At 65.3% G+C, this 22001-nt stretch overlaps 6 protein-coding genes across 6 annotated transcripts; all 6 read right to left on the reverse strand.

The window, feature by feature from the left end:
- Positions 1-2048: 2048 nt before the first annotated feature.
- Positions 2049-3254, reverse strand: LMJF_03_0730 (conserved hypothetical protein; the record flags this gene model as incomplete). The annotated part of the gene is made up of 1 exon (XM_003721701.1): positions 2049-3254. One exon carries the CDS (start codon positions 3252-3254, stop codon positions 2049-2051), a length of 1206 nt encoding a protein of 401 aa, XP_003721749.1.
- Positions 3255-4138: 884 nt separating this feature from the next.
- On the reverse strand, positions 4139-4393 carry LMJF_03_0740 (putative cytochrome c oxidase copper chaperone; the record flags this gene model as incomplete). Its single annotated transcript, XM_003721702.1, has 1 exon — positions 4139-4393. One exon carries the CDS (start codon positions 4391-4393, stop codon positions 4139-4141), a length of 255 nt encoding a protein of 84 aa, XP_003721750.1.
- Positions 4394-5085: 692 nt separating this feature from the next.
- Positions 5086-7353, reverse strand: LMJF_03_0750 (conserved hypothetical protein; the record flags this gene model as incomplete). Its single annotated transcript, XM_003721703.1, has 1 exon — positions 5086-7353. One exon carries the CDS (start codon positions 7351-7353, stop codon positions 5086-5088), a length of 2268 nt encoding a protein of 755 aa, XP_003721751.1.
- An 860-nt stretch (positions 7354-8213) lies between these two features.
- On the reverse strand, positions 8214-9164 carry LMJF_03_0760 (conserved hypothetical protein; the record flags this gene model as incomplete). The annotated part of the gene is made up of 1 exon (XM_003721704.1): positions 8214-9164. The coding sequence occupies one exon, from the start codon at positions 9162-9164 to the stop codon at positions 8214-8216; it is 951 nt and encodes a 316-aa protein (XP_003721752.1).
- An 844-nt stretch (positions 9165-10008) lies between these two features.
- On the reverse strand, positions 10009-11649 carry LMJF_03_0770 (conserved hypothetical protein; the record flags this gene model as incomplete). Its single annotated transcript, XM_003721705.1, has 1 exon — positions 10009-11649. The coding sequence occupies one exon, from the start codon at positions 11647-11649 to the stop codon at positions 10009-10011; it is 1641 nt and encodes a 546-aa protein (XP_003721753.1).
- An 833-nt stretch (positions 11650-12482) lies between these two features.
- Positions 12483-21821, reverse strand: LMJF_03_0780 (putative serine/threonine-protein kinase; the record flags this gene model as incomplete). Its single annotated transcript, XM_003721706.1, has 1 exon — positions 12483-21821. The coding sequence occupies one exon, from the start codon at positions 21819-21821 to the stop codon at positions 12483-12485; it is 9339 nt and encodes a 3112-aa protein (XP_003721754.1).
- Positions 21822-22001: the final 180 nt, after the last annotated feature.

A 22001-nucleotide genomic window follows, 5' to 3' on the forward strand; every position in this document is an offset into this window, starting at 1 on the left:
CTGCGCTGCTGATCAAGCGCCGCTGCGATGCTGGTTCAGACCTGCCTTGCGGCGCGTCGGCGCTACCGCCACGATTAACCTCCTGTGGTGTGCCCAAAGGCGACGCCGCGGCGGCGGCTGCCGCTATCGTTGTCGCTGTCATCGGTGCAGCTGTGTCACGGCGGCCACTGTGACTGCCTTCATCCTGTTGAGCGCCCCCTACGTTGTTCGAGCTCAGCTGCTGGAACACCTTGGCGAGATCGCCCAAGGACACACCACCGCCGCTGCTGCTGGCGGTTCCACCACCACCCGTGTTGCGGTGGCGGTGCGGCGTGTTAGGCGATGCGGGGATGGGGGTGAGCGGCGTCTGTGATGTTGACACGGACAGTGACCCGGATGGCACGCCGACGCTCTCGCGACAGCCGTCGCAGAGGCTTCGTCGCCACAGCGCAGTGCTGCAGCGCGTCGAAACACCCATGCGCGACGTCATACAACTATGTATATGCATATACCTCTACTGAGGGTGCCGCAGCGAGCGGGGCTCGCGCGCTTCTTAGTGTCTGAGCTCCACCTCCTTCGTGGGCCGCGGATGTGCCTTCGCGGTGCTCCTGCTGCGTTGGGAGGATGGTGGTCATGGGGAAGGGCGTTTGGGTGCGCGGAGATGCGGAGCCGCGACGGAGAGGATGGGATGTGTGGAGGCGCAGCCGTGGGGATCATGCCAGGCGGTGCGGGAGTGGGAGAGAGGGGGCGGGGGAGGGAGGAGGGCGAGTGGGCGAGCACGCAGAGCCGGCACTTTCTGCCCATTTTCCTTTCCTCCTCCTCCGTTGCGTGCGCACGGTGATGGCCGCGCTGCACCAACGGGCGCGGTGAGTAGGCGGGGGGGGCGGCGGCGGCGGCATCGCTGACCACGTGCAGACCATCACGGACAGCGCAAGCGGAAGTAATACAATGCCGGCTGCGGCCCTTCGACAGGCGCGCGCACGCCTCACGCGCGTACGCGAGGTGAGGTAAAGAGGCATCAAGAGATAGGCTTTGGCTCCATGGGCAAGGGTGGCACACCATATATGCACCGAGGGTACCCACACGGCGATACGCATGCGCAGGGAGGCAGGCGGGTACAGTCTGTGTCTCTGCCCCGTCTCGCTCCTCGTGCGCGTGGACGCACACACGCACACGCACGCACGCAGATGGGCAGAGTGTGGAGGGGAGAGTTGGGCAACAGACATACATACATAATGTGGGACGACACGGGAAGCGACACGTTCGTGTACATCGAGCAGCGTTGCCAGTCATGATGACTGGCGTTTTGGGCCGTGTTGGAGGGAGCGCGCGGACGACAGCGGATGCAGAGCCGCCGCTGCCCACCCACACACGCGCACATCACGCGCGACAGCGATACCGGGCGGGGCGGTGAGACGCGTATGTGCGCCCGTACGCGCAGGAAGGGGCGTGGGCCTCGCAGGGAGTGTCCCGAAGACGCGGACGTGGGCAGCTCAGCTACGCAGACACACCGACACAGATCCGCCACACGTACAGCCGTGAGTGCACGATGGGCTGAGGGTCTGTAAGGGAGATGCCGAAGGGGAGTGGGGTCGGCAGGGTGCACTCCCCAACATACACGAGCCGGCCTCCGCCTCACGGGGGTGGGGGCTTCCAGATTTACTGTGGAGGAGCACACCACACTGGCTCTCTCAGCACGCCCCGCGCGCGAGAACGCGACTCGCGGAATTGACACCGGTTACGGTGTCTCCCCCATCCCATCCCGTCCCCTCCGCCTCCTGTCGTGGTGTCGAATCAAGAGCGTGAGGGGCACGCGGCCGCGTATAAAGGACGAGGCTCCTCGAGGTCTGCGGTGGCGAGAAGAAACTACAGGAGGCGAACAGAGGAAAGATCGGCGCTGGGTGAAGCACGTCACTGGACGGATGCAGGGAGGGTACACGTTGACTCGCGCCTCGTCATCCCTCCTCTCTCTCTCTCTCCTCTTTCCCTCTTGTGTCCTTGTCACCGCCCCTGCGATAAAGAATAGTGAAGCGGTGCTACCGGGGGCTTCTCTTCCGGCCCGTCTGCCATCAGCCGTCCAGCAACTTGCCGGGTGTGCAGAGAATGAGCCGATTCTGATCGATCTGCTCCAGCGACTGCGGCGGCACTCGGACGTATGGTGCGGGAAACAACGCATCGACGCGGCGGTAGTGTGCCAGATGACTGGCTACCAAGCTGCGTAGCGGGGAGGGGGCGGCGTCGCTGGCAGCAGCCTCCGCTGCCGCTGCTGCTGATGACGCCTGCCATTGTGTATCGAGACCACTCACGGTGGTGTTGGCAGCTTCGGCAGCGGCGAGAGCGCGGGCTCGTTCCTGATCCGCTGCCCCCTCGATCGCGCGACGCAATCGCATCATCATTGGCGTAGGGGACGTCAGGTGGCGATACGGACACACAATGTGGCAGCCGACAAGAGTTGTGTCCGCGTCACTGATGCCGATAATGAGCGAGCGCACATGCGACGCCATGTCTCCCAGCGCTGGTGCTGCTGTTGCCCGCTGCGTGGCCGAAGGCTGCATGACGAGCTGGTACAGGTACTCGGCGAGGCGGTACGGCCGGCTGCGCAGCGGCACGGTGCGGAGGGTCTTGCGAGATGCAACAATGTCAAGGACGATGTTCACGCGGAGTCCGGCCGAGTAACGGTTCTCTGACGATTCGCTCTCACCGGCGCCCCCCACCTCACGCGCGGTGAGACTGTTGGCGGCGTCGCTCATGTTGGGTCCGCGCCACGTCGGCCACGCGTCTCGCAACGCGCGGTGCACACCTGTCAGCCGTTTCCGGTCGCTCTTGGCGGGTGTCCCCGTCGCCGCCGTCATGGCCGGAGGTAGCGACAGCGCCCCGCCACCGCTGCCTACGCGCAGGACCTCTGCCATCTGTTCGTCGCTCGACATCGAGTGAAAGAAGGCGCAGCTGATGTCGTACTGCCGCTGCGCCTCCCGCATCATGCGCTGCACTTTCCGACCCAGCTTTGCCTGCGCGGCTGCCTCGGAGGTGAGGAAAGACAACGTGTGCTGCGCGTACACCCACACCGAGTTGTCTGGGGAGCAGAGGAGGTGGTCGGGGAGGTCGGCGAAGACATGAAAGGACGGAGAAGGTGACGGGGCCGCTGCGGCCGCCTTGGCGGCCTGCTTGAGCGCCGGCATCGTGACGGCACGCGATGGACGCTTGCCACCCGCACTGGTGTTCGCCGTCAGCTGCAGCACCGAAGGCAGCGTCGCAGAGGACGCCGGAGCGGCCATGTTTCCCACTGTGTGCTTTGCTCAGAGAGAGAGATAGAGAGAGAGGGGTGGGTGGTTGAGGAGGGCGCAACGGGCGAGGTGGTGGGTGTGCACATAACCGTATCCAAGCCCCCATCACACTCGTGATGGTGCCGCCGGCGGCGGCGTCTTCGTGCGTCATGTCGATGGAGGGAGGGCGAGGCAAGAAGAGAAGGGAAGAGCAGCGGCTGCATCGCATCGCATCGTGTGCGTGTGCTACCAAACCATATCACGTACTTCTCCTCTTGGGCTTGCCCATACGCGTGCTGTTCGGTTTTCTGTGATGTACGAGACTCTTAATGCTTGACGCACAGGTTAGGGATGGGGGGTCGTGGTGGTGGTGGAGTGTGTGTGTGTGGGGGGGGGGGAGCGTGTCTGCTCCGGCGCGTGCTCGAACGTGGGCTGGGCACGCAGTCGAGAACCACGAACATACATACATATATATATATATATATATACACGCGTATCTGCCCATGCCCGCCAGTCGGCGAGCGCGCGAGGGGGCCTTTCATCCTGATGCTTGCATCTGGCGCCCTCTGTGCACACCGGCTTCGCTCCTGCTGTTTGGCTCCTCCTCCTCATCCACGCCGTGCCTGCGCCAGCAGAGCGGGCGCGCATCGCTGCCCCCTCCCTTCCCCTTCCTTCCCACACGAGGAAGGGGGGGGGCAGCGATGGATGTGGCGAGGATGGGTGGGCCGTGCGGGAAGGGATAGAGAGCGTGAAAAAGTGTCAGGCACACGGACTTCGTCACAGGCGCACGCATCATGACGCTTGCGTTGCTGCGCGCTCGGTGTGTGCATGGGAGGGGGGAGGGGCAGCGCAATGACGGCGATGAAGAGCGCGCCGGACTGTTGATGCCATCTTCCTCACATCGTCTTGGTGTTCCTCTTGAGTGCGTTCACCTCCTCAGCGCTGAAGCCTTCCCTCCGCAGACACGCGTAGAAGGCTTCTATTTCGGTCTCGCACTCGTCCACGTTCCTGAGGAGCGTGCACTCATCACGGGTGCGGCGCTCCTGCGGGCAGGCGCAGCAGATTTTACAGCTGGGTGTCTTGGACGACTGCCGCTGGTCCTGCTGCTGAGGCGGCACCGCACCACCCACAGATGATGCGCTGTTCCCCATGATGGTGCCTGCCGTATGACGTCGGATGTGTGTAGCAAGCAAGAGGAAGACCCTCACACGAGCTCCGCAAAGACTGTGGCGATGGTAAATCGAAGTATGCGCGTGTGGTGGTGGAGTGAAGGGTTGGTGGAGGCTGGCAGAGGCACTATAAGCTTGTGCACCGCCGTAAACACAGACACACACACACACACACACAGAGGCAGATGGAGAGGTGGGCTGAGGAGGTAGCGATGGTGACACTGCAGTGGTGCGAGAGAAGGCACGCAGATGCTGGATGCGGATGCGCGGCAGAGGAGGGGTATGCCCGGGAGACGGAGACATCTTTCCACTGCCCCCTCTCCGCGCGGCGAGGAGCCCACCACCGCCCCCCTTCTCTCTCTCCCCGATCATCCAGGCGCACACTCGAGCGCGCCAAGCAGCTTGACGCCGCCCTATCAGGGCAGTCAACTCACGTGCTGCGGAGGGAGGGGCGGTTACGCTTACATACATGTACGTGCACTCATCACTGATGTGACGCCACGCTGCTCATCGGCAACAAATCTGCTGTGCGGGCAGGCAGCAGTTCGCCCGATCGGGTCTCTTGCACCTCTCCTGCCTGCCCGCCCTGCTGCGGCTACGGTGGGCACATACACCAAACATTACACGTCTTCCGTTGCTTCCGTGTCGGAAGCCATACACGCGCACGCGTTCGCCTACAACGCACGTGTGCGCGTGTATCGCTCGTCGTCATCATCGCTGCCATCGCTGGGGCTTCCGTTCTCGGCCTTGCCGCCGGCACCGGCGCCGTACTGCTGCTGTGGCTGCTCACTGCTCTTCATGTCTGCGCTGCGGCCCACCTTCCTCGACCCTGCCAACGCATTTTGACCCCTCCCCTTGCCCCGGCCTGCTGGCTGCCGCTGCGCCCTGCACTCCGGATCGCGGTGGGCAGCGTTCGCCTTCAGCAGCCGCTCCACCTGGGCCGCCAAGCTGTTCGGCCCCCCGGCGCTGCCGCTGTCGGAGGCCGCCGATGACGACGAAGGCGTCCTCTCGCGGCCGTCGACATCCGTGCTGCCTCCCTCGCGGATGCCGACCACCTCTCGCAGATGCGCCGGCTTCTCCTGCTTGCTCTGCCGAGGTGCAAAGTCCTTGTTGCGGAAGTGCGTGAAGTTCGACCGGTTATTCGCCTTCACGTTCTTCTTTCTCTCTCTCCTGCTGCGCTTCTGCTGCAGCTCCTCGCTGCGGGCCTGCGCCAGCCCCGCCTCCTCGCGCAGCCGCTCCTGCTCCATCCGCTCCCGTTCCTTCGCCGCCTCAGCTAGTAGCGCCTCCAGATCGCGCTTGACGTCGCTGTCGGCCAGTCCAGCCACGACCACCGGCTGCTGCGACTCGACCCACCGCCGTTGTTGCTGCTGCAACGCGTCTGCGGTCGTCTCATCGTCGCTGCCGCTCCGCTGCTGCTGCTGCTGCTGCTCCTGCTCCCAGACGCACTCGTGGAAGAAGGCGAGCAGATAATTCACGGCAGCGATGGCCGACAGATCGGCGAGCGTCAGCTCAGCCGCCGCCGCCGCCGCCGTCGGTGGGGGTGGTGGTGCCCGCATCGCGTCGTAGAGCGTCTGCACAACGTACGCGTAGTTTCCCGGCTCGTTGGGCAGGGTGCAGAGGTAGGGGTCTGGCAGATTTTGTGGCGTTCCCCAGGGCGCACCCGTGCCGATAAGAAGCTGTGAGAGGTGCACGGCAGCGTCTCCTCCGCTGCTGGTGGTGGTAGCGCTGTCAGAGTTAGAGCCCAGCCCGGCACGCGGAGGCAGCAAGGCTGCGAGCGCTTCCACAGACGGACCACTGTCGGTCGTCGCTGTCACCTCAGTTTCACTGCCCTCCGTCTTCGCCACCGCCAGACCGTCCGCCGTGGCTAGTACGTAAAACGGAACAGCCGCCGCCGTTCGCCCCGCTGCTGGGCGGTGCGCACGGACAAGCTGCTGCATCGCTGTGGAGGCGTGGAGGGCACGCAAGCCATTGTGCAACACCACCGCAGACGGAGCGGCGCCGGCGCCGTCTGCCGTCGCTGATGTAGCGGCGAGGAGTTCGTCGAGCAGCTTGGCGGCACGGTTCACCGTTTCCGTGAGAGATGCCGCATCTGCTGCGCCGAGGTGCAGCACCAGCGGCAGACGCACCTCAGCCGCGACACGCCAGCACTCCTTGAACAGGCGCTCCTGCGCGTAGTGCGTTCCGTGCTCACGGCTGAGGTTCAGCCCCGTGAGGACACCGACAACGTCGCTGTGCTTCACGTTAGCCTCGAGCTCCTTGACCCACTGATCATGCAATCGCATGTTCACGCGGTCGATACTGTTGACGTGGATGCCGAGCACCGCGTACAGAAGAATGCTGGCCTTTGTCGACGACGACGATGTCGTCACCGCTGCGGCGACAGAGGCGACCACGGCGCCGTCGACGTTGAAGTGCACATGCCGGGCACCACCACCAGTGGCGCTGCTGCGCTGCTGCTGCTCCAAAGTTCCCCGGTAAAGCTTGTTGTGCTGCACACACGTGTTCAACAGCAACGACTGCCGCTCCGCCTCGCCACACCAGCAGACCACGGCAGCTAGCTTGCCTTCCTCGGCGGCGCGGCGAAAGATGCCCTCCCGATCCTCCTCCAGCTTGCGTGACAGCAGCGCCACGGCGGCGTCGATGTAGGGCGATCCACCGGTCTGCGCAGCATCGCGGACGGCTGCAAGCGCCTTCTCGAAGTCGGTCACGGTCGATGCAGCCGTAGCCTCCATCGCGGTCGCCCCTGCCGAGGCGGCCGCCATCAAGGCCTTCAGCACCGGGAGGCACGCGGGTGGCGGCGTTGGCGTGGCACGTGTGGCCGGGGTCGTGTAGTCTTTTTTGGCGCTCTTGTTCTTCGCGATGGAGGCACCCGGATTGTTCTTGGATCGGCGCAGGCTCGCGCCCTTCGCCTCCCGGCCACCTCCGCGATCGACGAAGCCCATGGATGCGTCCCCGGCGTGGGCGCGAGCGAGTGGGCGCGTACGTGTGCTCGTGCGCGAGTGGGCGTGCCCGTCCTCTCAAGGGCACGAGTCAAGCAGGGCTCGTGATGGCCGTAAGGGTTCAAGCGTATGTTGGTCGTGTACACGGATGCGCATCGGCTCTTCCAAGACTGCACATGCGTGCATGCACGCGAATCGTGGCATGAAGGGTGGGGAGGGGAGGGGTGGAGGCGGCGCATCCGGCGAAGGTGCGCATGAAGAGGCGACACGCACACACACACACATGATGGTGACGGCGGTGCTGGTTGGTGATGTTGGTGAAGAGATGTGGCAGCCCAAGCCCTCCACCCACCCATATGCAGCTCAACTTCGATGCACCGTTGGTGCCGGGGCAGCATCGCATCTCTCCCACCGTTGTTGCCGCCCCTCTGCGCCTGCGCCCACTCATGAGAGGCAGCGGTACGCCGGCGTGTGTGTGTGTGTGTGTCGGGGAAGGGGGGAGGAGGTGAGGCAGATGAGAACCGCCGCATCGCCCATCTCCAGCCTGTCCTCTACGCACGTCAGGTGAGACCGCTACGACCACTGCAGCAGCCACTAGACGCTCCCGCAGAATGGGCGTTGTGTGCGGTATAGAAGAGGGGGGGAGAGATATGCTACTGAGTTTTCGCTTGTCGGGTGGAGACAGACCAGCACACACACACACTGGCCACAGGCATGATTTTGCACGCCTCACCGTACACGTCACGCACACCTCGGGAGACAGACACACTGCAACACACCACACACACACACACACACACACACACACAGACGCGTAACCTTATACGACCGCTTTCGAGCACTCCATCATGCTGTAGAGGTCATCACGCGCCGCTCTTCGATCGCGAGTCCGCCAGCAGCTCCCCAGCCATGCCCAGCTCATCCAGCACGTACTGGTTGAAGAAGGCCGCCGCAGTCGCCTTTTCTTCTTTGGCTTCGGCCCTCCGGCCCTTGCCGTGAATCTCGCGCAGCAGCTCCTCCAGCTCGACCGACCCCGTCCGCTGCTCTTCCATGAGTGAGATGAACATGGCACGGTCGACTTCGTGGCAGACGTAGCAGACCCCCTCCACCTTGTTTGTGTGGCGGAACTCGTAGAGGTGGCGCGCGTCCGCCTCCATCTGCATCGCTACGGGGATGAAGCGCTCCACCCGGAAGTACTCGAACTGCACCTGCGGCACAATGACGGCGTCCGCGGTGGACGACGATGTTGACGACGACGGTTGGAGAGGGAGCGGGACGAGTGAGATCGACTGTCCGGCACCGTCGGTCGGTGTGTGATGGCTGGCAGAGGCGCTGCCGCCTTGCGTGGCGCTGCTGCTGCCTGCCAGGAGCGGCTCCCAAACAGCGGGCAGCTGGTGCGCAAAGACGCGGAGCAGCACTGGAACACCGACCTGCAGCACAGCCGGCAGCACCATGGTGAAGAGGGCACTCGTGCGGTACACCTGATCCACTGTGGTGCAGCCGCCGGGGATGAGGTTGGGGTTCGAGCCGTCCACGAGAACGGCGAGGCGGCGTCGCGGGTCGGCGAGGTCGGTGGGCACGGGCGGAAAACGGTCCTTGACGGGACCGCGGCCGCCGACGGGGCGTGCGTGGCGCGGCGGCGCTGAGGAACGCCTGGACGGCACGGAGGGGGAGGAGGATGAGGCCGCGGCGGCAGCGGCGTCGCCACGCTCCACACGGCTGCTGTCATAGCAGTTTCGCACCGGGGTCAGCGTCGTGTTGGCGGCCAGCGAGGCTGTTGCTGTCCGCATCGTCCGATAAGCGAACTGCCGCATCGCCTCGGGCCGTGGTCTTCGCTTGTTGCTGATGCTGCTGCTGCTACCGCTGCCGGCTGTCGTAATCGTGTGGTCAGCTCAGGTGTGTACGTGCGACGACAACGGCGTGGAGGAGGAGGAGGGGTGAGTGGGTGGGTGGGCAGACGGCACGCAGCAACGTTCTGTGGACAGCCGCTTCCGTCGATGACGAGGCTGTTGCTGTTACAGTGGTGGCGTGGAAGGGGAGAGGGGTCGACAAAGGATTGGACAGAGTCAGCAACGGCAAAAACGAGGAATAGAGCCGCCAACGACACGCTTCCGGTGTGTGCGCCTCTCTGGGCCCTGAAGTGCCGGCGATGATGTCCGCTGGCACAGCTTGCGCCGAGGGAGCAGTGTCAGCAATGCATCTCTCTCTCTCTCTCTCTCTTTCTCTGTGTGGGGTGCGGTGGGGTGGGGGATGCGCACCGTGATGGGAGGAGTGTGTGTGTGTGTGTGTGTATGGCGCTCTCTCCCTTCACGGTTTATTTCGCGCGGTCTTCCACCCCACTCGCCGGCACACCAACAGGCACGCCCCAAGCCCGAGGGGTGATGAACGCAGGCAGCGGGGGCCGGAGGAGGGGAGGGGTTGCGGGGGGGGGTGGCAGTGCGTCTCGCTGGCTCTCAGTGGGTTTGGTTCGGACTTGAATGCTTCCTCATACGCGCCGCATCAGGGGAATCGCCCTTACGCGCCAGTCGTCCACTGCCGCCGACCCCCACACCCATGAGAGCTGCGGCGGCCCCGACTGCTGCACCGTGCAGCAGTCGGGCGACGACGGGTGGAGGCGGGACAGAGCTGGCGGAGAGGCGAGGCTGGCACAGCGGCGTCTTACCGCAACGAGGCGTCCTCGACGTAGATGATGGACCCATCGGACACTCCGTAGTACCCGAGCGTCTCTAGCTCGTTGTCGAGCGGCGTCTGCAGCTCCAGCACACCGTCGTCGCCGCTGCGGTAGCTGAGCCGCTGATTGACCGGCTTTACCTGAAACAGCTTTTGAACCAGCGCCTTCAGCTTCGCCACGGTCAACGTGCTCGGCAGCTTCGACGTCTGCGTTGTCATCGGGCTCGACGAAGACGACGTGGCGGCGGCGGCCGCGTAGCCGTTCACAAAGTAAAGTGTGACGGTGATCATGACATAGCCGGCGCCCGTCGTCGTCGCGGTGTCGCCGTCGCGCTGGAGGGCGAGCACGACGTCCTTGTGCTTCTCCTTGAGTACATCGAGGAGCGGGTACGCGATGCACGGAAGGGGTGCGGCCGTGGCCGAGCCGCTCACGTTGTCGGCTCCGTCACGCGACTCCTCATCCATCTGACGCTGCAGCAGCCCACGCTGGATGTACAGCAGCTCCGAGTCCAGCCGCTCCTTCGGCCGCACGGTGCCGCGGTTTAGTGTTGTGATCGTCGGCAGCGCGGCCACGACGTACATGCGGGCGTTGGTTTCGTTCCAGGTGGGAAGCAGCGTGCTGTACGTGATGCGGAAGGTGGCGAGCTGCGGGCAGAAGATCCGCACGGCGTCTAACGTGCTGGTGTTGCACAACGTAGCGTTGTCCTTCAGGCACAGCAGCGTTAGCGGGCGAAGATAGCGGTACGGCTGCAGAACACCACCGTCTTCCAGCTCTGCTGTCAGGGCCTCGTCGGCAGCCGCGCGTGCGACGAGGGTCTCCGGCAGTACAAGGTCTTCCAGCTTGTTGTCGGTCAGGTACAGCTGCGTGAGTGCCGGGAAGGCCTGCACGATGGCGACACCGATGGCTCGCCAGTCTGACAACTCGTTGTGCGCCAGGCTCAGAGTCGTGACATGAGGGAAGACAACCTCGCCCGCCGCGGCACCAGCTCCAGAGTCGCTTGCCGCCATCCCCTCCGCTGTCCCTGCCGACGCCGGCGGTGGAGCGACGACCACGTCAAGCGAGGTGAGCTTGTTCGAGTCCAAGTGCAGCTCCTTCAGTTGTGGCAACTCGACGAGAGCGCTCAGCTGTGCCAGCGAGCGGAAGCCGGTGTTGTTCAAAACTAGCTTGGACAGGTGCGACGACGAGAGTGCCGTCGTCGCGGGTGGCGCCATTGGCAGCAGGTCCGGTATGCTGCACAGCTGCAGTGTTGCCAGGCGTGGGAGGTAGGGCATGAGCTTGCCAACCTCAGCCAGCGAGAGCGCCGTGTTCTCTGACAGGTCCAGCTCTTCCAGCCGGATCATGCTCGTTTCCTGCAGCTCTTTTGGGCCGCCGCCTGCGGCCGTCGTGGCGCTCGGCTCGTGCATGGCCACGTTGATGCCGCAGTTGCGCAGCACGACGAGGGTGAGCCGATCGTGGCGGCTCTGCTTCACGCGCGTCTGCTGCACGCCCACAAACTGCCATTTCTTGTCCTGCGAAAAGACCGCACCGAGCGGCTCCTCCGTGTTGTCGTCGGCAGAGCCGTAGCGCTGCTTCACCGCATCGACGAAGCTGACCGTCGGCGGTGGCGTCGATGACGACGGGGACGGCATCGGCGATGCGAGGTGGCGTATGCCGTCTCTATATGTGTGCGTGAGAGCGGAAGTAGGAGAGTGGAGGGAGGGAGGGAGGGCGGGGCGGGGCGGCGGTGGCGGCGTCGTGTGATGAGTGCGTCTATGGATGCAGTCGCTGTCGTGTTGGAATGCGGGAGATAACTGGATAGCATCCTCCGCCCCCCCCGACCACACACACACACACACGCAAGCACACGAGTAACGAAAGAATGGGTGAAAAGGTAAAGCAGCCGCCGCAGCGGTGGTCGGTGAGGGGGTCACATCACGGAGAGGGAGAGTGGGATGGATGAATGGATGGATGGCAGAGCCGCATACGGTTGCGTGCAGGCAACTCCTCATGCCTCGGTGCGCCCACGCGCACGTCGGTCCCACGTCCGCGCAAGACGAAAAAAAAAGTGCCCGCGCACGTTCCACGGGCGGTGCGAGCGCTCATCGCGCGTCTCTCTCCCTCCCTCTCTCTCTTCTTGTGTTGTTTTCCCCGCCGCGGCTTTAGAGAGTTTGTCCATCGACCGCAACGAGCACGTCACCACGCACGCACTCCAAACGAGAATACAGAAAGGAGATCGGCAAGGCACGGGTAAGCCGGGTGTGCGGTGGGGAGATGATACGCGTGCTGATGCGCACACGCCCCCCCCCCCCCCGCCGGGCTCGCCCGTCGTGTGACCTCACGCGTCGCACGAAAACAGCTCTGCTTACCGAGTAAACATCGCTTGGCGCTCAAGGAGCAGCCGCGGAGCGCTGGCGGCGGTGTTCGTGGTGAGTAACGAGCAACGCACACCCCAGAGTCCACCCACTTCCGCATCCGATGTGCCTCAGGGTTCTCTGTCAGAGTCGCCACCGCCCAGGCGACCACGACGAAGTCGTTGGTAGTGCGGACGTCGCCTTCCCTCGTCAACGTCACCGCCGCCGCCGCCGGAGGAGGAGGAGGAGGAGGCCAGACAATGCTGAAGAAGCTGTGGAGACGTGAAAGAAAAGTTTTGGAAGTGGTCAAAGCCGCCGCTGCCGCCCTCGCCAGTGGCACCGGCCCGGCCGTCCGCACCACCTTCGTTGCCGCTGCTTTTCAAGGCCGAGTTCTGGTGGTCTCTCTTGCCACCTCGACCATCACTGCGGCCCTGTTCACCGCCGCTCTTTACGGAACAGGACTGCCGCTGCAGTGGGCTACCGCACCGCCCCGCGGCTGCTGCATTGTACTTGTCATCGTCGCCGATGCTGCGGTCGTACGGCACGCCCAAGTGCATCCGCCGGTGCTGCGGCTCAGCACAGCCGTCGTTGGAGGTGAGGTCGACGAGGTTGCCTTTAGAGGAGATGGTGGCGTCGTTGCTGCTGTGCTTGGACCGATACGACCACCATCGTCCACTGTCACTGATGCCACGACGACCGCTTTCAGCGCCAGCCTCGCACAGCAGCGACGCTGCCGCCGAGGGATCCAGTTCCTGCTGCCGCTGCTGCTGCTGCTGCTGTAGTTCGCGTGCGATTCGCTTGCGTTGTTGCTTGGCCCAGATCGCCTGCACGCCTCGTCGGCGGCCCGCGGCTGAAGGACTGCCGGCACCGCTGCTGGCGGTGGCCCCGATGGCATCCTTGCCGCCCTGACCACGTCCGCCGTAGCCGGATAGCGGCGTCGATGCGGCGCCGCTGTCGCTATCGCTGCCTTCGGCCGGCATCATCGGCGCCGCTGCAAAGGTGCTCATGCTAGCCTCGTCATCGATGTTGTACGCGACACCAGAGAGCGTGGTCGTGAGCGGCCCCCAAAACCCTGCGGCGTCGTCAGCACCGCCACCGATCGTGTCGAGGCTGAGAGAGGAGCCGCCCGCGGCGCTGAAGAACCGGCTGCTGCTGCTGCCCACGGACAGCGGCGTGTTAGCGGAGAGGGTCGCGTACATGGTCGGGTTCACCGCCACCGACGTGACGGTAGTGGTGAAGGGCATGCTCGTGCCGACACCACCGTGTGCAGCGTCGCAACCGAGGTGGGCGTACCGATGCAGCATGCACTGGTCGCTGCCGCGGCGACAGTGATCCCCACCACCGCTGCAGCTGCCGATACGAGCGTCGAACGACCACGGTGTGTCGTACGGAGACAGGGAGACGGTGTCACCGCGTTGTGGGCGCTCACTGATGGTGCCGGAGGGGTCGCCATCGCCGCCACGGTCGGCCCCGGCCAGCAGTGCCATTGGTGGGCGAATGGCTGTGGGATACATCGCGGCAGTCCTGTTGTTGTCACCCTGCAAGCTTGTCGAGGAGGCATCCGAGGACACGGACAAGGCGTGTACCGAAGTGGACGTCGTCGTGGAGATGGAGGACGCAGACGAGTCCAGCAGCGACGACACGGCGCCCGCGCTGCGCTCACTGCCGGCGACGTTCTCACCACGTGCACTGGCTGGCGCGGACGGCGTCGGTCGCCGTGCAAAATCAACCGATTCACTGGCGTCACTCTTCCAATCGCCCTCGTCTTGCCCTTCGCTTGCGCTGCCGGAGTTGGTCATCGTGTCACTGCCGTCGTCGTCGCCGCTGCTGTGCTCCTCACCACCGCTTCTCTCGTAGCCCGCCTCGTTCGCTATCCCCACATCGTGGTTGTCGTCATCATCAGCGACGCCGTGGTTGACGTTCATGCTTGCCATTCCTGTGACCGCAGCCGCAGTTGCACTTGATGGGCGTGCACCACGATGCTCCACGGCGGAGAATGCGGCCGGGATCGGCGGGCCGCCTGAGCGCGCAGCACCAGCGCTATGCAGCTCCCCACCGCACGGGCTCTCGGACGAGGCCTCGACACCGCCGACGGTTGTGGTACCGTCACGGAAGGCCGCCAGCGCCTGCAGCGCCGCTGGCGACGCGGTGCACGACGGCGCGGCGTCACTTGCGGTACCTGCTGCGGTGGTGGCGGCACTAAGCGATCGGCCAACGCCCGTCAGCTCAGCGGACTGGATCATCATGATCGTTCCCAAGGGTGTGGTGTTGGTGGTGCTGGAGAACGAGGTGGTTGCTGGAAGTAAGGCGTTCTCGAAGGACGTCGCTGCGGACAAAAGCTTTTCTGGGGGCTGCTGCTGGCTCTCGTCACAGTGCGCGAGGGACGGCGGCAACGGTAGCATGTGCGGTGATACACCCGGCACGGCTTGGTTTCCACTGCCGTCGGTGTACGATAGCGGATGGCGATGATGGTAGACTCGGCGTTGATACTCCCGCTCAGGAACCTGCGTGTCGGCAGACGATGGCGTCGCCCACGCGCTGCTGGTGCCGCACGGACCGCCAGCGCCGCTGGGGCCGAGGCTGGTCGACAGCGACCGCTGCGAGTCTTCGAGGAGCATGGTGGTCATGGAGGAGACCGGCGACATTGTAAAGGCGCTGAGGTCGCAGTGCATCTCGCCGCTGTGGCTGAGCAGCGGCGACGCGTACACAGGTGCCTCCTTCAGAGGGCCGTGCATGGGACGTGCGGAGCCGCTGCCTAACGACCTGCGCGAGTGGCTGCGCAGGTCAGGGGAAGCGTTCGCAGTCGGCGGCACCTCCATGGGCACGATGGGAGGCGGACCGGTGATTGATACATTGCCGCGGCGGCAGACGCTGTTGTTACTGTCGGCCTCCGCGTCGACGCTGCCGACGCCGGGAGAGAGTGGGTTTGCAGCGCTGCTCCCCCACCCGCTTGTGCCGGCGCTGCTGACGACTACCGACGATTTGACCAACGTGCCGCGTCGCGTCGGCGTCGGCAGCCGTACGCTCGCATGGGAGTCTTCGAAGCTACTAACTTCCATCGTCGAGTTGACCGCGGCAGCCGTGATGGCATCTGTTTCGCTCGTCATGTCAACTGCGGCCGCTGTCTCTTCCACGATCGTGGAATCATCGCCGCCGTCCACCGCGTGCGCGTCGTCCTCGGCGAGGGCATCCTGCTCATAGTAACCACCACCGCCATCATGGTCCTCGCCCTCGTCTACCAGCACCTCTGCGTGTGCCTTCTCCGCGTCCTCCACGACCGCCTCCGCGTCTGCCGTACTGTGTGCACCAACGCCACCACATGCTGGGAGCGCTCCGCTCCGTCGCCCGTCGGCACGGCCGTCGGCAGCGTACGCCATCTCGCGGAATGCGGGCAGTACACAGCTGTTGGGCGCGGCGCCATCTACCCTGGCCGGCTCCTGCTGCGGCAGAGCCTCAGGTGAAGTCGGTGGCGTTGCCGCGAAGGTGCTTCTCGCTGCGCCGGTGCTGCGTATCACGTCGGTGGAGGCCGAGGCGCAAGCTGTCTCGGCCGCTGCCACGGCTCCAGTGCGGCTGCACTGAGTCTCGACAGGGGCAGCGATCAGGGCTTTCGGAGCAGTGCCGGAGTCTGCGGGGCGCTGCTGCTGCTTCTGGGCTGCCGCCGCCGCCACCGCCAGCGCGGCATCCACGAAGCTCTGCGGCAGCGTCGCGGCGCGGTCAAGGAGGTTTGGCCGAAATTCAGCAGCTGCCGCTGACGTCATCACACTGCCGCTGCCCACGCTGAGTGCCGTGTCCATAGGAGATGCCTTCGCGGAGCCCGTCCCGGCTGAGCAATGCCCCGCTAGCTGCGGCTCCCACATGCGTGATGGGAGCTCCACGGCCGCCGTCGTCGCCGCCGTGTCGAGCTGCGCCTCTTCCGCGAGGTCTGACCTCCGGGCATCACCGGTCGCGGAGCTCTGCGCCGTCACTTCGGCCAGTTGCTTGTGCGACGGTGAAGCAGCGCCAAGGTCAGCAGTGACGGCTCCTATCACCTCCACTGCGGGCAGCTGCAGCCTCTGGATCTTCTCGGTCAGCCCCTGAGAGCTGGCAGCCGGCGTGGAAACCGCTACAGCAGCACCAGAAGACGTGAGCGCGACCGGTGCGGCAGCCGCGTGGGACACGTCCAGAGCGGCTCTCACGCCATCGGTGTGCACGGCTGCTGCTCCGTCGGGGTCGAGCTCAGGCAGAGGAGAGGCGTCATCGCGATTGTGCAAACTGAGACTGCTGGCGCTCGCCACTAGAAGTTGCTGCACCTGTTGCGCCGCCTCCGCATCGAGGGGCACAAGAACGACGGAGCCACCACCACTGCCACTGCCGTTCGCCGGCAGCTGCGTGTTTGGGCAGGACAGGGTTGCTGGGAAGGTCGCGCTGCCGAAGCTGTTGTTGGCGGCGGTCGCCGTTGCTTTGTTGGCGCGCATGATCATGAGCTCCTTCTGCTGCTCTTTCACTTCCTTGATGCGGCGGTGCTGCTCCACTGCGGCGGAGAGGCCCGTCGCCGTCACCGCAGCCGGGAAGTAGCGCAGGTCGTCGCGGGTGCGCAGCCGCGGGGTGTAGGGGGCGCGGATGTGCCGTTCCATGAAGAGCTTGCGCCAGTCCTCCGGCCGCGTCTGCGACGGCAGCGGAATCGCCAGAGAGGAGTCGTGCGTGTGCGAGACAGATGCGGCGGCGGCAGCAGCAGCGGTGGTCGTCGTGGCGAAGGGCGTCGGGGAAGCTGGCACCAGCGGAGGCAGCGGAGAGGCGACCGTCGTGGGCTGCTGCAGCGTCCCATCCCACACTGGCGCGACGAGGTCGACCGGCACGTTGTTGGAGCCGAAGGCAGCGCGCACGGAGCGGCGCATCTCCGTCGACAGGACGCGCCTCTGATAAACGTCGTAGTACAGCTGCGAGACGATGTACGGGCAGGTAAAGAAGGGGTGCTCCAGGACGGCCTCGCCGCTGAGGCGGTGCTCCATGCGGCGGTCCAGCAGCTTCATTGTCAGGTCGCGCAGCAGTGCCTGAGCCTCAGCCATCTGCGCGACGGCGTTGTCAATGTAGCGGTCACGGGTCGCCTCGTCTAGGTTGAGGCAGGACAGGCGCAGTCGGCGCCGCTGATGGCGGCGATGCCGCTCCTGCTGCTGTTGCTGGTGCTGGAGGTGCACCGCCGTCGAGGAGGCGGACGAGAGCAGCGCAGCGATGACGCCATCTTCGGTGGTGGTCAGACGCATGGACAGGTTCGTCGGCGCGCCACAGAGCGACACGACGGAGTTGGATTCCACGCCGGCAAAGGAGTCGTTCAGCGTCGACTGCGGCGACGGTCCTTGCGTATCTTCTTCCGCACTGGTAGTCCTGGACACGCCCAGCGCACCGAGCTGGTTCGCGAAGGAGTCGTTCAGCAGCACCGCCACGGATGCTTTTGGCACCGTCGCTGTGGAGTGCGGCGACGCGTAGCTGTAACTGTGTAGGCGACGGTGGGCATGCCGGTGCGGGGTGATGTGTGTGGCTGCAGCGTTGGACGGCGGCAACAGGGGCGGTGGGAGCTGACGGGAATCCTTCGGATGCGGGATGCAGCTCTTCACTGCGTTGCCCGTCAGCGCTTCCTCCGCCCCCTCCGCCGCTGCGCCGGCGCCGTTGCTGCCGGACTGCGCAAAGGACAGAGCCGACATGGCTGGAGAGCGCAGCTGCACATCGAAGCTGCGGTTGTCGGGGTTGTAGACAACCTCGGCTGTGAGGGCCGACGGCGTTGCTTGCGGTCTTGTGGACTGCGACAAGGGCGTGAAGCTGCGCCGCATCCGCCGCGCCACCCGCTGCTCGTAGGCCAGCCGCACCTCCTCCGCGCGGTAGTGCAGCTGTGCGACGCGCGTGTGCACCTCCAGCAGCGTGAGCCGGTAGTCCTCCGCGGTGATCTTCACGTCCTCCTCTACGATGGAGCGGAAGAGGGCGAACTGGTTCTGCGTGTTGAAGGCCTTGCGCCCATTCGCCCACTCGAACAGCAGACACCCGTAACTCCACCAGTCGGTGCGGGAGTCGTGCGGTTGCCCACGCAGCATCTCCGGGCTCATGTACTGCGTCGTGCCGGTAAAGCTGTTCGCCCTACCATAGGTGCAAGCACCCGCACTCGAGGAGGGGCTGCTTGCCACCTCGCCCTGCACGCCTTCGCCGCTGCCTGATGGCATAATTGCGGCACCCTTGCGGTACTTCGCGACGCCGAAGTCCGTCAGCATCACGTGCCCATCTCTGCACATTAAGATGTTCTCCGGCTTTAGATCGCGGTAGAGAAAACCTTCACGGTGCAGGTACTGCAGCACCAGCGCCACTTCGATCGCGTAGAAGGCGATGAGCCGCAGCGGGAGCCGATGCGCCCCGTCGGGCGCAAACACCGTGCTCGGCAGCGTCCGCAGCACACTCGCGCTACCCTCCATCGCAACTTGGTGGAACGGCGCGGCCAAATCGACCCGAAGCGCGGCGGTTGTGGCTGCCGCGTCCTGCACCGCGGTCGCACCAACGAAGGACATTGTCGTCACGGTGGCGGACAGCGGCTTCGCTGCGTCGGTGGTGATGTCCGTGGAGAGGGAGCGCTGGTCGGCCGCGGCCTCCGACGCATCATGCGACTCGGTCGCCTTTTTTGCGGGTGCGCGGCGGTGACTGTGGCGGCTGCCCGCGTGCAGTGGCGGCGACGCACCGCTGCCCTCGTCCTTGTCGCTGACGACCTTCGCCTTTCCTTTCTGCCTTCTTGGCAGTGACGTTGCCGCCGCACTCGTGGCGCTGGTCGCGGTGTGGCTGTTATCGCTGGCGAGCTGCGGCTGCTCCGCCCCCGTGGCCGGCGGCCACGCGCTCTTGGTGGTCTTGTACCTCTTCACGTCAGCCGCGCTGGTGCCACCTGCGGCGCTCGTCGCGGACACCGTCACCGCCGCGGACGAGGCGGCCACTGCGAAGATGTCTGTCAGCTCAGACGCCGAGGCTCTGCGCGGCATCGGCCGCCACTTGGTCGCCGTGAGCGACGGCGTGGACTTCACCGACACCGCCGAAGACGATTCGTCGTCTCGCAGTGCCTCGTCCACACCACCACCGCCGTTGTTGCTGTGGCCGCTGCTGCTGCTTCTCTCGTCGCACTGGAAGTGCACAGGTGACCGTGGCAGTGGCACCTGCGTCTTCGGCGTGGCCAAGTCGGTCGTCGTGAGGTCTGACGGCCTGGTGGCTAAGGGCAGTGCGGTGTTGCTCGTCGCGGTAGACACGCCGCTGGCGCTACTGGCGGCAGTTTGACGGCTTGGCGTGGATGCCGCAGGGGATGGCGGGTGCTGAGACGCAGCCTCAGCCTGCGTGGCCGGACCTGTGCACGCCACGCCTCGCGGCCTCCACGATAGCCGCCGCGCCGAGTCGGCAGAGCTGCCGCGGCCGTCCTTGTCAGCGGTATCTCGCCGCCGTCTACCCTTGCTGTTATCATCAGCAGTGGATGAGGAAGAGGACGAAGACACAGAAAGGCCGCCGCGCGCACCACTGTCACGCTCGACTGCGGGAAGCGTGCGCCGCCGCAGCAGCCGGTACCGCTCGCGGCCACTAGACGCCACCGAAGCCGTCGAGGACGCGACTTCGCCATCTCGGGTCGCAGCCGGAGCACTGTCTCCGGCTGCTGCCGCGGCATTGGTCGTTGCAGACTCTGTGGCCTCCGGCGTGCGTGAAATGGTGGGTGTCGTTGGCGAGCTTCTGCTTCCGCCGCTGCCGACGTTGCGGCTGGTGGAAAACTCGTCGATGGCGTCGGTCGTGTAGTAGAACAAGTCTGTTTCAAGCCGCGGGTGCTGGCTAGGGCAGTCAGCGGCACCTGGTTGGGCGTGTCTAATACTCTGCCGCTGCCGCTGCAGTACTGCGGACTGCGGGGCCTCGGCCATGCTGTGGTGGTTGTCCGTGGCGCCGTCAAACTCTGTCGTCTTCGCATCTTCCTCTTTCATCTCTTCCTCGACGGCCACGGCGGCCGCGGCCTCATGGGCGCCATCAGCCACGCCGCTCGCGCGACCATCCCGCGCTGAGGGCAGAGGCAATGCCGCTCCCGTGGCGGTGTTCGCGACGGTGTTGCCCGGCCGAGAGGCACTGCTGACTGTGCTGGGCCCCACACTTCCAACCATGGCGGACGACGCAAGGATTGCGTCTCTGTCCGAGGTCGCGGTGCCGCTGCTGCCTCTTGGTTGCTGTCGCTGCACATCCGGAACAACTTCTGTGGGCTGTGTCACAGTGGCGGAGGAGGGAAGACGCGGGAGGGCCGGTCCGGCCGTCCGCTGTGCGCCATCCGCTCGTGCAGATACGGGGGATGCCCTGGGCTGGTGCTGCTGTGCGTTCGACGTTGCCGCGGCGGGAGGTGGCGCCGGGGTGAAGGTGCGAGAGGTGCTCTGGTAGTACGGGTACTGCATCTTGACCAGGTTTCGCTTCATGCTGCGGAGCCACAGCTGCTGCACGTTGAGCGAGTAGAGGTCGCCGCCCTGCGCGAAGTCCAGCACGAGGTAGAGGTGTGTCTGGCTCTGGAAGGCTTGGTAGAGGCGCACAAGGAAGGTGTGGTGCAGTTTGGCGAGGAGCTGCCGCTCCGTGAAGGTGCGCTCAACGCAGCCCTCCTCCTTTACTCGCTGCTTGGAGATCTTCTTCACGGCGAAGTACTCCCCAGTGACTTTGTTGCGCGCCAACGTGACTTCGGCGAACGTGCCACTGCCGAGAAAGGCAATCAGCTCGTAATCCTGCAGCGAGCGGGCGGCAGAGCTGACATATCGACTCCGGCGTGCGTGGTAGTGCTGCGGCGAGGCGCCTCCAGCGGCCAATGCTGCGCCCGTCGTGGTGGTGGCGGTAGTTATCGACTTCTGCATGTGCATGGAGCTCCCCATGGAGGCGGCGCCGTCGCTAGTGCAGCTGGGGCTGTTGTTGTTGTGGTGGCCAGGATTAGCGGCTGCTGCTGCGGCGGCGGCGGCGGCCTCGAGTTTTTCCTGAGCGAGCCGCTTGCGCAGCATGTCTGTCTTGCCGGCAATGACATTTCGCAGGAAGTCGTCGACGGCGTCGTCGTCGTCGTCGTTGTCGTGAGCGTGCGCGGTGGACGTCGTCGTCAGGTCCGCACATCTCGCGCTGACCACTTCCGTTGCTGGCGCTTCCGCTGCTGCCGCGGCAGCAGCGGGAGCCGATGCGCCAAAGTTTAGTGACGCCGCGAGGTCAAGGATGCCGGGGGAGCCGTAGTCGCCATCCATGCCGGCTTCTGCAAGGGTGAGGGAGGCGGGGGGCGAGGGACGTGCCGCACCGGCAGGGGCGTCTTCCGCATCCGCGGAAATCCACCACCGCTTCAGCGGCGGCACATCAGCCCCACGACGCGAGCGACGAGGCTGCTCCTGGCGCACAACGGCCTCTCCAGTGCCGCCATCGCTTGCGTCTGTCGCGGCCGCCGCACTGGTGCTTGCCTTGCCGAAGAAGTGCTTCGCCCAGTGCAGCATTGCTCAGCTGGAGGGGGGGGAGGGAGGGAGGGGGGCCGACAAGCACACACACGCAGCAGATGCACACGTACGCAAGCGCACGGCAGCTGGAAATGGGTGAAGACGAGAAAAAGGAAAGACGGACGGTCAGACGCAGCGTGTGCGTGCGTTCTATGCACGTGATGCTCCAGCGGAACGGAG

This window comes from Leishmania major, chromosome 3 (assembly GCF_000002725.2).
Source record: "Leishmania major strain Friedlin complete genome, chromosome 3".
Taxonomy (NCBI): domain Eukaryota; phylum Euglenozoa; class Kinetoplastea; order Trypanosomatida; family Trypanosomatidae; genus Leishmania; species Leishmania major.